General features: G+C 32.8%; 1 protein-coding gene across 2 annotated transcripts in view; it reads left to right on the forward strand.

Moving 5' to 3' along the window:
* The window catches only part of LOC106458479 (rap guanine nucleotide exchange factor 4-like), a 95,339-nt gene that overhangs the window by 35,210 nt on the left and 42,811 nt on the right, over window positions 1–17,318 (forward strand). For both annotated transcript variants that reach the window (XM_022384701.1, XM_022384703.1), the window contains exons 9-13: window positions 7,885–7,963; window positions 10,475–10,584; window positions 11,004–11,089; window positions 11,276–11,369; window positions 15,614–15,758. In XM_022384701.1, the coding sequence (XP_022240409.1) occupies window positions 7,885–7,963; window positions 10,475–10,584; window positions 11,004–11,089; window positions 11,276–11,369; window positions 15,614–15,758 (514 nt within the window). The remainder of the gene's footprint in view (window positions 1–7,884; window positions 7,964–10,474; window positions 10,585–11,003; window positions 11,090–11,275; window positions 11,370–15,613; window positions 15,759–17,318) is intronic.

Here is a 17,318-nt window from a genome sequence, read left to right on the forward strand (position 1 = left end):
TATAAAGTCTTCCTTTTAGTCTGGAACTTCTTCGATATCTTATCGAGGGTTCACGATGAGCGAGGTGGTTACGAGTTGACGTAGGTATAAATGACTTAACGGGAAGCTAACTAGCTCTGTCCTTTGTTATTTATCAGTCACACACACCAGGTTTTCCATTGTGACGTTATATATTTTTTTCGTAAAAATACTAATGTCAGATGAGAATCCACTGAAGTTAAATGGTTTGTGATGTTCGAAATTAATAAATATTATTGGTCAAATATCTGAAGTTTTCCGATTGATAAGCGTTATATCAATCACAGTTATAGCTTCCAAAGTTTATAGCACACTGTCTGTAGTAAACTAATAATAGATACTTCCTTTGGCGCGTCGCGTTGGTTATATTTATAGCCGTGTGGAGGCTTTCTAGAAAATTTTGATTACGTAACAATACAAATGTAAGCATTTACGTATATGCACATATTGTTGATTCTTACTCTTGAGCATCTTCTACAGCTTTGTAGAATAGGAGGGAATTTCGTAATATATATTTAACACTATAAGCTATGCATGTTTTTAAATATAAACTTAATCTAAATAAATGTTCTTATTAAAATAAATATATAATAATAAATTCGTTACACTTGACACAGTGTCAACAGAGATGTAAAACATTAAGGCTGATAGAACTATTATATGATAGTATCATCACCAACACTCGCTTGACACGGTGTCATCAGGGTGTAAAACATTAAGGCTGATATAACTATTATAAGATAGGATCATCACCAAAACCTACTTGACACAGTGCCATCAGAGATTTAAAACATTAAGGCTGGTAGAACTATTATAAAATAGTATCATCACCAAAAATCTCCTGGCACAGTATCATCAGGGATATAAAACACTGAGGTTATTAGTGCAAAATGGCAAGACTGATAATTTTTGGCTGACTATGCACAGTAAATTACTTTTACTATTTATATATCTATCATTATTTGTGATTTCAAGTTAAATAACAGTATTTCAGATCCTTTATTTGTTAACTCTAAGTATGTTGAGTATAAGATATTTAATTTTACTCAAATAATGAAGGTAAATATTTCTAAAGCAATATTGCACAATGAACTCTAAGTGAACCTACTTTTTGACTAGCCCCCACCCCATTGGTTCAGTGGTATGCCTGCAGCTTACGAAGTTAAAAAAATGGGTTTCGATACTCGTAGTGATCAGAGCAGAGATAGCTCATTAAGAAGCTTTGTGCTTAACAACAGTCAAAACAAACTTTTAGAATATGTGTTTTAGAGTAGTATTAGAACTCAAAATATCAATGATGAAACGTTTGGACTTCGTTCCCAAGGGCAACGGTGAACTTGGACTATTAATAAAACTACTTAATTATAACCTAAATTATGGGAGAATTAAAAATAAAAATGCAAATGTTACCTTGTTTTGTCTTGTTTCATTATTGATATCACATTTAGATATATTTTGTAAGAATCAGTGAGAGAGAAAAGTGCAGATGATAGTACATTTTCTGATCACTTCTTTAGATCACTTCCCTCCACATACTCACATTCATAGACTATGACTAATAGAAGTATTTCTCAAACTTTCAAAGAGTTGTTTTAGTTGTTACCAGTTTAATAGTACAATCATCATGAATACTGTTCTTTTTAATTGTTGTTCAAATCGAAGTTTGCAAAACATATTGCAGAAGATGTCGAAAAGTATTGAAAGAAATGTTAGAAAATGTTACTATATACTTCTATAACGAAAACTTGTTTTATTTGCTATGTTTCGGGCGTATGCTCTTTGTGAGGCTTAGCTACTAAAAATAAACAAAGTAAAGAAACACTTAGTCTCTGCTTATAAGTAACACACGGAACTAATCTCCACTTACCTCAAGAGTATTTCTCCACCACTAGTAGGCACCCCCTCTACAAATGATAAAGAAACCATCTATCTCTTTACTCAACAATTGATTACATTTTAACGATGGACATCCAGTCTCTACACACCGTTATACCACACAACTATTGACGTCCACTCTCTAAACACCGTTGTACCACACAACTATTGACGTCCACTCTCTAAACACAGTTATACCACACAACTATCGACGTCCACTCTCTACATTCCGTTATACCACACAACTATTGACGTCCACTCTCTACACACCGTTATACCACACAACTATTGACGTCCACTCTCTACATTCCGTTATACCACACAACTATCGACGTCCACTCTCTACATTCCGTTATACCACACAACTATTGACGTCCACTCTCTACACACCGTTATACCACACAACTATTGACGTCCACTCTCTACATTCCGTTATACCACGCAACAACGAGTTGATCGCACTTAAACATTTTCTCAACGAAAAAAAAAACAACCTACATCCTCCAACAGACACCAGATTTTAGTTAACCGATGTAGTACAGACAAACATATCAACAGTTACATAGAGTTGCCATAGGAACCAAAGTGGGACCATTCTATGCAAACCTTTTTGTCGGATATAGATGTACATATACATATAAGAACAAACTTACAGTATTGCCTCTCACGACCCGCTGCATTTTTTACCAGGTATATCGGTCAACATTCTGGGTCTTCTCACAAAAACTAACTCGAAATTTTATTCACTATGTTGAAACCCATTACTTAAATTTACTTCTCAAATTTCTATTCAGAATTTTAACTAATTAAACATCACTATTGATATTTCCATACCTACACTTACAAATAGCATGCATTACAAACCTTATTGATACTTCCATACCTACACTAACAAATAGCATGCATTACAAACCCTATTGATACTTCTACATCTACATTTACAAATAGCATGCATTACAAACCTTATTGATACTTCCATACCTACACTAACAAATAGCATTCATTACAAACGTTATTGATACTTCCATACCTACACTAACAAATAACATGCATTACCAACTTTATTGATACTTCCATACCTACACTAACAAATAACATGCATTACAAACTTTATTGATACTTCCATACCTACACTAACAAATAGCATACATTACTTATTGATACTTCCATACCTACACTTACAAATAGCATGCATTACAAACCTTATTGATACTTCCATACCTACACTTACAAATAGCATGCATTACAAACCTTATTGATACTTCCATACCTACACTTACAAATAGCATGCATTACAAACCTTATTGATACTTCCATACCTACACTAACAAATAGCATGCATTACAAACCCTATTGATACTTCTATATCTACACTTACAAATAGCATGCATTACCAACTTTATTGATACTTCCATACTTCCACTTACAAATAGCATGCATTACAAACCTTATTGATACTTCCATACCTACACTAACAAATAGCATTCATTACAAACCCTATTGATACTTCTATATCTACATTTACAAATAGCATGCATTACCAACTTTATTGATACTTCCATACTTCCACTTACAAATAGCATGCATTACAAACGTTATTGATACTTCCATACCTACACTAACAAATAGCATTCATTACAAACCCTATTGATACTTCTATACCTACACTACAAATAGCATGCATTACCAACTTTATTGATACTTCCATACTTCCACTTACAAATAGCATGCATTACAAACGTTATTGATACTTCCATACCTACACTAACAAATAACATGCATTAGAAACCTACTGGCAGTCATTTCTATTTAATATTTGGTTCTATCCATCCCTTTGAAATTAAACACGCTATTCCCAAACGACAATTTCTACATTTGAAACTTCTATTCTCTCACAACGCTAACTTCAATTGTAAAGGTAAGGATAAGACTAATTATTCTAAACAACAGAATTATTCCGATAGCATCAATGATAAAATTAAACTTGATACAGTCAGTTTATCTCAATTAATAAGACAGATTAGCAGAATAGTTCAACGTAACTTTATTAATAGTAGACATCTAATGAAACATTTACTACCCCCCCCTCCTTTATGGATTTCAACTTTGCATTCTAAATTACAAAATGAAGTGACTTCATCTACATAGACTAATAGAACTCGATCGTGTGAACGAACTATTTGCTTCACATACAATTATACCACTAACTTTACGACTCTCTCTCTCTGGTACTACATCTGCATTCTACGTAAAAGGCCAATTTAATTGTACATTAGTGTGTATTATTTATTACAGTGATTGTACTAGATACAACCAAATCTATATCTGAGAAAAAATACGCAGGTTAGGTGGTAGATTTTGGGAACATTTTCGAGTTTTATGCAATGGCACCCATAACCATCCAGTCCCCAAACCATAATGTAATTCACAACTTGAGCGTACTTGTTTCATAACTACCACCCTCTCCATAACAAACTTGAACAAGAAAACTTAGAACACAAGATTATATTTAAATTGAATTCTCTGACACCACAAGGATTCTCTTTTAAGTAATTACAACTTCCGTTTAAATCACTTTTATAACACCTTTTCTAACGCTATTTTGACAACTGGCACAACTAATCCCCTGAAATTCTTCGTAGAAACAATATTCATTTTCACTAATTTTTAACTCTTTCTATTATATCATTTATTTAGTGACGTAATTGTATAGTTTTGTCCTGAATTATCTGTCTCAGCTCTTCAAGGTCTTTTTTAGTTACTATATATATATTTAATTGCTGTATGACAAAGCTAGTAAACACAGTGTTTTATTTCACATATCTTACTCTGTATTGCGACTCGTGTACTGTTATTTTCATGAGCTCAGTTTCTAATTACATGTATTTATGTATAAATTGTAAATGATCTAAGTATTGTGCATCTTAGTAGCTAAGCCTGACGGATGGCATACGTCCGAAACGTAGCAAATTAAAAAGTTGTGGCCACCAACAACTTATGACAAACCATAAGAATGACAGCTTTTAAAGCACAATAATTGTAAAAATGTGAGTTAATCAACTGATTCCATCAACACTGATAATTTTTCGACTATTTTAAACTACACCTTAGAAAGAACATTACAAAAATTACCCTATGACAGACGACTTCAATCTGAAAACTTCTTATCACAAATATATAAACAGACAATGAAAGGTTGTAAGCGTGTGGTGCTATTCTGACGAGTTGTATTTCACTCTTTCAAGTACTAAACAGTAGACTATGTATATGGAGGAAACCACGAAAAATATTCCAATTTTTTAGCGCTAATCAATAGTACAAGCTGATGGAGATGGTACATAATGCGAAAATAGTTGGCGTCTTTGATTCCTTTAGAATACGAATACTATATAATGATACTGTCGATCATGCCCACCCAGCAATAGTGTATTTCCGTCTTAAAGGATAAAAATTCCCCAGTCTACCGCATTCAACTTGTATTTGAAGAGAATATCATAGACACTTAGCTATCTTTGTTGGCCAGTACAGTTTCCGGATCTCAAGATGATAAAGTATGACATTGAATTCAGCTGTCTTTCTTGGCCTGTACAACTACCAGATCTCAAGCTTTTTATATATGACATTGACTTAAGCCATTTTGATTGATCTGTACGGTTACCGGATCTTAAATTGAGTTAGCATGACACTGATTTCATGTATCTTTCTTGGTTAGTAGATTTAACGATTCTCAAACTTATTAAGCATGGTATTGATTCAGCTATCTTTCTTGGTCAGTACAATTACCGGATCTGAAGCTCATTACGCATAAAACCGACTTCACTTATCTTTTAAGACCTGTACAGTTACCATATCACAAGCTAATTAAAAAATAGCATGGCATTGACACAAGCTATCTTTCTTTGCGTGTAAAGTTGCAGGATCACAAGCCGAACATAACATTGACTTCACCTATTCTTCTTATCGTGGATAGTTACTGAATCACAAACTGGCATGAAATTGACTGAAATTTTCCTGGCCAGTAAAGTTTCTGGATCACATGTATCTTTCTTGGCCAGTACAGTTAACGGATCTTAAGCTCACTACGCATGATAGTGATTTAATCTATCTTTCTAGGCCAGTACAATTAACTGATCTCAAGCTGATTAAGTATGCAATTGACTTCAGCAGTCTTTCTTAGCCCGGGCAACTACCAGATACTAAGCTATTTATGCATGACATTGAGTTAAGCTATCTTTTTTCAGTTGTACAATTACCGAATCTCAGAATGATTAAGCATGACATTGACTTCATATATCCTTCTTGGCTTGTACGATTAACGAATCTTAAGCTTATTAAACATGGCATTGATTAAAATATCTTTTTTGACCAGTACAGTTACTGTATCTCAAGCTAATTAGGTATGGCATTGAGTTCAGCTATTTTTCTTAGCCTGGGCAACTACCAGATCTCAAGCTTTTTACGCATGACATTGACTATACGCATTTTTCTTTGCTTGTACAGTTATTGCATCACAAGCTAATTAAGCAGGAAATTTACTTCTGGTATCTTTCTTGGCTAGTACAATTAACGGATCTCAAGCATATTACGCATAGCATTGATTTCAGCTATCTTTCTTGGCCTATACAGTTACCTGAGCTCAAGCTGATTAAGCATGACATTGACTTGAGCTATTTTTCTTTGCCTGTACAGTTACCGGATTTCAAAATGATTAAGCATGACATTGACTTCATGTATCATTCTTAGTTAGTAAAGTTAATTGATCTCAAGCTGATTAAGAATGCAACTAATTTCAGCTGTCTTTCTTGGCCTGTACAGTTATCAGATCTCAAGATGATGAAGCATGACACTGATTTCAGTTGTCTTTCTTTGCCTATACAGTTACCGGATCTGAAGCTGACGAAGCATGACATTGATTTCTACAATCTTTCCTGACGTATACAGTTACAGGGTGTCGAACTGATTAAATGGCATTGATTTCACTATCTTTCTTGGCCAGTACAATTACCGGATCACAAGCCGATAAGCATGACATTGACTTCAGCTATGTTTCTTGGCCAGTACAGTTACCGGATCACAATCTGATTAACCATCTTTGGAATAATCTTTAACGTCGTCTTCACCTTTATGATTTTCGACCAACAGCTGAGAAGCAGTTGCAGACAATAATGCTCCTAAACGAACAAGACAAATTCCAATATTTTACGGAGTTTGTGACACGCAGAATCTAGGCTATTATCACAAGAAGAGTGGGCGAAGCCCATATTAAGTTGGGGGTCCTAAGAAAGTGGTCAGTCATTGTATACTTTAGGGTGCATATATATATAAAAAAATGTTAATGATATTCTACCTCATGTAACATGTATTGTTAGCCACACTGATATAAGGGAGTTTTGATGATGGTATATTCCATCAAATATTCTAAAGTATAGTGAAATAAATAAGAGCACGTGATGCTAAAACTAATCGTATAGTGTATGTTAGTGTGATGTACCACGTCTTACACTGGAGGAAACAATAACCTCAATTGGAAACAGCACTAAGCTTCATCATGCTTTAGAAGGATGTGCTGTATAAAGAAGTGTTGGTAGTATGTATAAAACTTAATATATTGGAAGACCCAATGAACAATAATGGTATAGACAATGCTAAACCTCATCACATATTGGAAAGCACAAGGACATCATGGGTAGATCCTTCTAAATTTGCTTGTATGTTAAAAGACACTATGACATAAAAAATATGGCATTGCTGATAATATCTGTACAACGATGAGTGAACATTGTTATTGATCTAATGTTAACAGCTACATCTTTAATAACAACCTATACAACGATGAGTGAACATTGTTATTGATCTAATGTTAACAGCTACATCTTTCCTAACAAATCTATTTTTAGTCACTAGAATATTTTATATTAAGTGATGGTTAGTTTGATTGTGTTTACTCTGCCATCGCATGGTGGTGATAAGGTGATACTGCTGTGTTTTTAGGGCAGCCACTATTGTTACCCGAGAGGATAATTGCCATTTTCTTCGTGTGGATAAAGACGACTTTAACAGAATTCTGCGGGTTCGTATTGTATCTTTACAACTCCCTTTTTTTATCCATGTTTCGTTCGTTAGGAAGCGAAGAGAAAATATGGAACTGGGATTTATTTTCTTGTCATAAAGTCGCAAGTAGCTTTGCCATCCTTCCTATTTTTACAATGAAATATAATATCTATATCTATCTAACTATCTATCTATCTATCTATATATATATATATACATTTATAAACTTAACTGTTTTAAGTATTTCCGCTTGACGCGAGTTCTTAGCGTTTATAAAACTGTACCATAATATCATATTTGATATATAAAATTCCTATAGTCACATTAATTTTACATTTTTTAAAATAATAATAGACATTTTTATTGCGAAAGTGTTGGTTAACAAAACCCCGGTCACTGCGTAAGACGCCTAAACTAACAAAGAATTGTCCCTTAATATATATGCATATACTCAGTGTAATGTTACGTCTGGATAGTGATGCGGCCCAACCAGCCTGTTTAGCTCTTTTACTGGGGGAAACCCCCCGATGAGAACAGCATCCAACATGCTTTAGGTCAAATATATATTGTTATTTTCTGAAGTAAAGAATGATATGATTAAAGCTTTCATTAGTTATATTATGATATAGAATTATCGATTGTTTAAGAGAAGTTCTTCTTGGAGAGTTTATTATATTTAATAAATAAAATACTTCATGTATAATATCTTAAAAACGATCATTCAAAGTTAAGTTGTTGCACACTAAAATTAGCTTTAGTAAAGTCAGAGCACAACCCTTGAAAAGACTCTGCACCAGGAGTAAGAGTTTAAAATCAGATAATGACTTGTATATCTGCATCACTTTCAGTTTACATAAATCTAGCTTTCACCGTAACCGCCATCTCGACCGTGAACACAATTTCTCCAACCCTCTCCGAAGTGTTTACGAAATAGATTTCCAGAATTTCATTTCTTCCACACCTGAACCAAAAATCTTAATTTTTTGATTCTCTAATATTTAGTTACCACTTAACCTGATTCATCAATTTAACATTTTCGAATCAATAACGTGATAAGAGCTTATCACATCTTCTGCTAAAACGAGTTATACACTTTAATTTTTTCTTTCTTATTTCTATGTTGTTTAATTTTGAATTTCAAGTTTCTACACGTTTGACCAATACAAACTCGGCCACAGACACAAGGAATTTTGTAAATGCCACATTTATTACCTATATATTTCATCTTTTTCAACTGTGTGAGAATTATTTTAATTATTAAGTGAAAATAAGGTTATCCTTCAATCTCCATGTTTTTATGTTATTTAGTCTTGTTCGATGGTCATGACTATATATGGCAATGACTATATATGGCAAGCAAAACCTCATGCAATTAACTCCACCATTTCCTTGTAACCTGGTGCATTTTGGGATTTTTAATTTATTGCGATGTTGTTTATATAACCATCAGTAATCATAACTTCTGTTCCTAAGTACATATTTTAAGACACAATAATAAGTACAGATTTTCACTGCTCTAAATACAAAGGGAGAAATGGCGGATAATTTATGTTACACGTCTTACATTATAAGCTGGGAATATGTTAATATGGTGGATCAGGTGGAGTTTAAATAGTAAATAGATATAAGAGAATCGGTAAAAATAAAAATAAAATATTTGTTGAATAAAGATTTTGGTCCAGATTCGGGAGAAATGAAAAAATTCTGGAAATATGTTTTTGTAAGCTCTTCAGAAAGGTTTGGTAGAATTGTGCTTGTGGTTGACATGGGGCTGAAGGTGTAATTGTAGATTTATTTAAACTGTAGGTATACGAGTAAGTATCTGATTTTAACTGTTACTCCTGAATAAGGCAACATAGAGCGATGCTGAAACATGTATTAGTTTTTTTAGAACTGTGCCGTATTTTTTATTTAAACCAGTTTTATTATGCAACAATTCAACGTCGTATGTTCGTTTTTAATCTTATACCTACATACCCTTCCGTTTAACGTATTTATTCATCCATAACATATTTGTCCATTCAACTTTTCGACTGACGAAAATTCACGTTAATAGATCAAAACTTTTTGTGCAAAAATTAATAAAGACGAACAAAAGTCAGCAGTTATATGAAGTTTTGAAACAGCTATTTGTCGGCTAATAGGTTTATTTCTGTACAAGGTATCTTAAATGTTATACGCGATGATATCTTACTATTAAAGACGAAACGTTTTACAGAAATAAATGTATTATACAACAAATATCTGTTTCAAAACTTCATATTGTTCGTAAGTTAAGCGGGTAGTTCTTCAAACGCAAATCAATGGTTATATTTTGAAAATTATAAAGACGTTCTTTTCTTTGTAACACGGAAACGATCAAAACAAAAGATGCTTTTAAATGAATAACTTATGAGAAAATTGAAATATTTATTATAATTATTTGGATAGGTCTAAATAAAAATACATTTTTAACAATAACTTTTGTTATAAGTTGAATTTCTTTGTTGTATTACCTTATTGAGCTGTCATTTATTTTGCATGCCTCCAGGACGTTGAAGCTAATACTGTACGGCTAAAAGAACATGGCCAGGATGTGCTTCTTCTCCAGAAGATCGCAAGTGATGGACGGGTGGCTGAGGGAGCTCATTCCCATTACAAGTAAGTTTTCATTTTTGTTTTAGGTGCTAGTTTATGAATGTTCTGGTGTTTCACATAATTCTAAGAGATCAAAATTCGATAAGAAGTTGATTTGTTAAATCTTATGTGTAGCTTCGTTTTCTATATGCCAGTTCCTTGTGAATGATTTATGAGAAATTAGGAGTATTATGAAGGCAAACCTTTCTCACTATTAAATATAGGACAAAAATTTTAATAACGTTTGCTACAGCTAAACATTTGGTAAAAATTCTGCTTTTTCCGTTCTTGTATTACAACGAATAACGTAATTTTTCTTGCTTTTTTTTCAAAGACGCAAAGCAAAACTTCCCATTTCTTCATATAATTGTGTCAGCTTGCTACATTTACAACAATATGTATAGTTATTAAATAATTTCTGTTGTTTCTTCTTTTGAGCATAGATATACTGTGATTGCGGGAACACCACAGAAAATGTTGGAACACCTTCTAGAAACTCGAGTTGACTCTAGGTTAGAAGAAACTGGAGGTACATTTTTGTTACTACAACTAAAGTTACAGTTGGAAATTTAAAGATAAGAGCAATTTGGTAATGGATACTCTCATTAAGTGTTGCAAAAACAATCAAAACCATTGTATCTAATGAATAATATATTCAATCTATCACAAAATAGTAAAATCTATCTGTCAATGAGAATTATCGGTATTTTTTCAGAACCGTCTTCACAAGACAACTTTTTGGAAGATTTTCTACTAACCCATATAATGTTTATGCCCAATCACCAGCTGTGTTCCGAACTAAAGAAACAATATCCTTTAATGTATGCTGCATCTTCAAGGACTCTTAATTTAGTCTTTATGAGTGTTCACTGGAATTAAGAATTAATTATGAAACTTATTGAAAACTAATTTTCTGTTCTCTGTGTTATTTGTGGAAACATCTCTTTATGTATGTTCATAAATGGTACTAAATCTTAACACTTTTATACGGAAATCAATCATATTCAGACATCTGCTTTTGATATTCGTATCACAATGACAGTTTACTAACTAATAAGTAAACGGACCATAATTCGTATCACAATGACAGTTTACTAACTTATAAGTAAAAGGATCATAATTCGTATCACAATGACAGTTTACTATGTTGTAAGTAAAAAGACCACAACTCGAATCACAATGACAGTTTACTAACTTATAAATAAAAGGACCATAATTTGTATCACAATGACAGTTTACTAACTTATAAGTAAAAGGACCATAATTCGTATCACAATGACTGTTTACTAACTTATAAGTAAAAGGACCATTATTCGTATCACAATGACAGTTTACTAACTTATAAGTAAATGGACCATACTTCGTGTCACTAGTTTGTTAGTAAAAGGACCGTAAGTTGTGTCACTATATTTATTATTTGACGATTTCAGTTCAATTTCTAAGATATAGTAACAGTCTGATATTTTCCGTTTTCATAACTTCTTATGCGCATTCTGTATTTTCCTTATTATTTTCAATTTAAAAACTGCTTCTAAAATTTCTTATTTTTCAACTCAGAATTTATATTTATTAACTGAAGACGAAGAAATATAATTATTAACTCTGAGGTTTTTAGTTCATTGTAAATACAATGATGGTTTTTGGTTAAAATCAGTCAGTTGTAATTACAAGTCCTTATTTTCCGTCATGAGTTAATGTATTTGTACATGCACGGACGGGTCGTGGCCTAATGGTTAACGTACCGAGCTGTGGATTTGAAGATTGTAGGTTCGAGCAGCGATATATCACTCAAAACGCACTGTATTTTCAACCGTATAACTGTCATAGTCGATTTCACTATTCAGTCACGAGTAAACGTGCAGGCGGCGATTGCTGCAATTGATTGTCTTCTTTTTGATCAGCAGTTCTGAATTAAGGACGGCTATCCCTGAATCTGACCTAGTCACTTAGCCCAAGTGTCGAATAAGATGCTGTGCAAGTTAAAACTAGCAATAACAATTTGTACATACAAATACTCAGAAGAGGACAAATAGAGGAATAATGTCCGTACATTATATATTTAGAGGGGTAGAATAATAATTATTTTGAGTAAATTTTTGCGAAGATGCTTAAGCATATGGCAATATTTTTACACAATTCAGACAAATTTTATTACCCACTTTTCCGATCATGCCTTCTTAAAAACTGTTTAGATATGACATGGTTAAATAAACCTCCACATACACATAATCCTATGACTTGCAATGATTGCATTCCGGATGGCTTATTTGTATCTCTGCATAGATTATATCAATACGAAATAAAAAAAAAATGCTTGTTCAGTGCCTACACTTGTGGGTGTTGTTTCGTTTCGAAATATTTCGCAATTTTTTAAAAAATTTAAGGCTGTATCTGCTTGTACATGAGCATGTATATATGTATGTATAAACATATATATAAGCAGGCCACTACTACATTATAATATTTCAGTCTCCAAATCTGAATGCAGCAGCTGTACTGGTGGACTTGGATGCCGTCTCACGTTTTATTCTCTGTATATTTACAAATTACGAAATTATGTTCAATAAACTCAATTTTAACCAAAGACAAAAAAACCGTAAATGGTATTTTCATCCTGAAAAACACATTATACGACATACAATTTAAGTAGCCACATGAGAGTTCCGTAGGGCTTAGCTATAGGTTTGAACTGCTGACCAGATGGAAGGAGCTAATCAGCAGCACAAGACGTATGTGCATCTACTCTTAACCAAACGGCATGTTTCTTGTCACAGTTAACACTAAGTCCCTGTAGCTGAAAGTACGGAGAATGTTCAACTACACATCAGGATCGAACCTTGGACATTCTTGACTGCAGATTAGCACGCTAACAACTTGGCTATTTTCAATCTAAGAATGAACAATCAGTAGGTTGTTTAGATGGTGCTTAATAATTTTCAGTTTAGGAAGTTATATTAAGATAAAAGCTAGAAATTGTCAACAGAAATACTACTGGAATATAGTAGATAGGATATGTTATGTACACAAAACTGCTAATGAGAATATGTAGAAAATAAAAGTTTGGAGACGACTTGACCGGGTAATGAAACACTTTATAACACGTAGAACTTGTTAGCGAGCATAGTATTTTTACAAGAAGTCTTATTATTAATGTATTTAAGATTTTAAGCTGGACCTTAAAAATGTTCCACATAGAAAAAGAGTGTAGGGTGGTGTATTTTATAGATAAACTATTTACAGGTGTATATAGTATATTACGTATTATGATTTCGAAAGGTCTAAAACTGAGTTACCTGTTACTTTACATTAAGTAGTTAAATATATGCCGATATATCTCCAATGTATGATATCTGCCAACAAGATTGATACACACAGTTTTTTTTTAACACAAATATGTTTTAATATACAAACAACAATAACAGTTATTACACAAAATGATTTATATACAAAAATATATTTCTACTCTGGAACTTCCTTGATATCGAGGGTTCACGATGAGCGAGTTAATTACGAGTTGATGTAGGTACGATTCGCTTAACGGGGAGCTAACTAGCTTTGTCCTTCATTATTCACCAGCCACACATGCCGAGTTTTCCACGATGAAGTTATATAATGTTTTCGTAAAAATACTAATGTCTGATGAGAATCTACTGAAGTTAAATGATTTGTAATGTTCGAACTTTGTAAATGCTCCTTGTCAAATATCTGAATTTTCCCACTGATAAGCGTTATAACAATCACAGTTATAGCTTCCGAAGTTTATAGCACACTGACTGTAGCAAACTAATAATAGATACTCTTTTTTTGGCACGTCGCGTTGTTTATATTTATAGGCGTGTGGATAGTTTCTAGAAAAATTCAGATTACGTAACAATACAAAGCTACATTAAGTGTTTACATACACACATATATTGTTGATTCTTACACTCGAGAACCTTCTACAACTTTAGAGGATAAGCGGGAGTTTCACAATACATATTTAACACTATAAGCTATGTATGTTTCTATATATAAATTTAAGCTAAACAAACGTTGATATTAAAATAAATATATAATAATAAATCCGTCACAAGTACATGAATTCTTATGTGAATGATTAATTAACCAATAAATTCATCAGAGAATAGTTTATGATGAATATAGAAAAAAGTGTTGCATGCAACGTAAAGAGTGTTGGTACTAAGAAACCTTATAACCAAAATCGATTTCTTACTATTTCTAATTCCAAATTCTTTGGATTATTTGTGATTTTTGTTTTATTTTATCAAGTAAATGAATGATTATTTTTGGTTTTATCGCGAATGTTTGTGACTTGTTTCATTACTGTGGTTTTATCGAGTCTGTAGAATGCATATTTATCTTGAATGTTTTTCAAAAGTTTGTATAGCTTTTTAAAGAGTGTTTTAATTGGACATAAATATCGTCCTTACTGAGTTTTGTTACTAACACAGGCCTGCGATGGTTTTATTGTTTTGATATTTTTACATGTTCTACAGTAATTCCTGTACGTTGAATCCGAAAATGATATCCATTTTTGTCCATCACGTACAGATTTTTCACAAACTTCGGAACGCAATACATAAAATAAAGACCACAACACTTACATTTGAGACTAAAAGCGTAGATTTTACACAGACACAAATCAAATCAGGATGAATGAAGATGCATATTCGTTTCACATTAGTGTTCATCCCTTTTCTTCAGTTTGTTTGTATTTTTGTTAACAAACATAATGATAAAAAATGTTCATTGTAATAAACTAAATAATAATTTGATCTAAGTAAGAGTTTTTCTTCTTGATTTGTAAAAATTCCTTACATGATAGTAAAAAAATTAATATTAGTTTCGAAATCTGCGTAGCTGAATTATGGAAAATTCGTTATTAAAACCAAAGCAACTTTTATGAATTTTAAATTCGCAGACTTGTGTAATTATTGATACATGTATCTCAAGACGCTGCTTCACTTTCCTTTTAGTATAACTTATAGTTTATTATCTATTTTCATTTTTTACCATGGTTAACTTTGCTGAATAACAGCCTTAACAGAAAAACCTATAATATTGACGTTACTAACTCTCGCCAGGAGACTGAGTTCATAATAGCTAGCAAAAGACGTGTAGCTCATTTTGTACAGACTTGGGCTACAACGATAAGAGAACAGTTCTATGAAGACCCTGTCATATCGCGTTTCATTCAGGTAAGTTGCAGATTGGAAAAAGTGTCAAAAAAGTACATTTTAACTCGTCAGTTTTTCTGATGGAATGAAAGCAACGAACATTAGATCTTCTAACGTTTTACCTTAATTTAATACTTTAGTGAGAAATGTATTGTAAATTGCATTTATAATGATGATAGTTAATGGTTTTTCAGTCTTATTGTAAAGTAATTTTACCTATCCGCTGCCATGCATCACTATCTGTTATGTGTGGTCTATTTACTTTGGAGGTTTTTTAATCATACGTTCTAGAAACTTCTAGAAACGTTTACCCATATACGGCTTACAGGCTGGTCCCAACCTTATTCACAACTCACAGTCAAAATTTACTTAATATTTCTTGAGAAGTATATAGGTATATATAGGTGACGAATATAGTCGTGTATAGATTTAATATTTATGGTCGCGGCGTTATTGCCGGAATGGTAGCTGTCTGCCGCTTTTTTAGGGCTTCCAAATACAGACAGTTTCCATATGTTCGTATGTGCAAAATTGATCTTGCGTACTATAAAATTATTTGAAGATATGGTCACGTCATTTCTATTGTAACAAAAATCGAATATATTCCATTCATAGAGGTCAAAATTCTACTATTCTCAAACTAGTGCATCACAAAAACTATCATATGATAGACGACACTCACTTCTCATGTCTCAAAACCATAGAGAATAGCATGCATTTATTGGTGCTTTTAGTGCAAAGTGTGGCAATGAATGACTGGAAACGTGTGATGTAGTTGGAGTTCTCACATCCTTCTCTTTATTGACCTATATCACAGAAATGGAGAAAACCACATAAGACGTTACATCCTGCCTGTTCCAATAGCAAAAGTTGCTAGAAGTGGTGTAATGGTGTGGAGAACGTTCTCGTGTTAGGGATTGGGTCCTTTGATTCTTTTTAGAAAGTAATATAAGACCAGAGATTTTATAATTTTGTTGTCGATCATCTTCACCCAACAATGTTGCATTTTCAGCATCACAGATAAGATCTCTTCCTAGATAATGATGCAACAATTCACCACGCTCGTACTGTCCAACATCTTCATCCATTTTGCTTGGGCAACACAATCCAGAGTTTAGATTATCATTCAAAGCAAATATTGGCTCATCCTGATTTGTAAATGAGTCCTAATAAAGTGGCCAATCAGTAAAGAATACATCTAGAACTTTTACAAATTTAGGATTTAAAAAGGTTTTGCAATCATTTGACTATGTCGGGCAGGACGTTGCAGCACATGGACAACAATAAATTGTCGTGATCCTGTTACGAATGGACAGATAGAAACATTAATACTAATTTGTACATGTTACCGATATCATGATTTGGTCCGAGCTTTTGAAGATGAACTTTGGGTTTCTTCTTAAGTTCAGGCTTATAGTCTTGTTAAATGTTGCAAGATATATTTCAACAGTTTAAAAAAAATTGTTGGCTGCTATTTTTACTTGTGACGTAAAAACGTATTTCTTAAACATACACAGCGTGGTCACAAGTAAATAGACACCACCTTTTCAGAAAAATGAAATTTTTCAGTCATATTCACAT

Source organism: Limulus polyphemus, unplaced genomic scaffold (genome assembly GCF_000517525.1).
Source record: "Limulus polyphemus unplaced genomic scaffold, Limulus_polyphemus-2.1.2 Scaffold470, whole genome shotgun sequence".
Taxonomy (NCBI): Eukaryota; Metazoa; Arthropoda; class Merostomata; order Xiphosura; family Limulidae; genus Limulus; species Limulus polyphemus.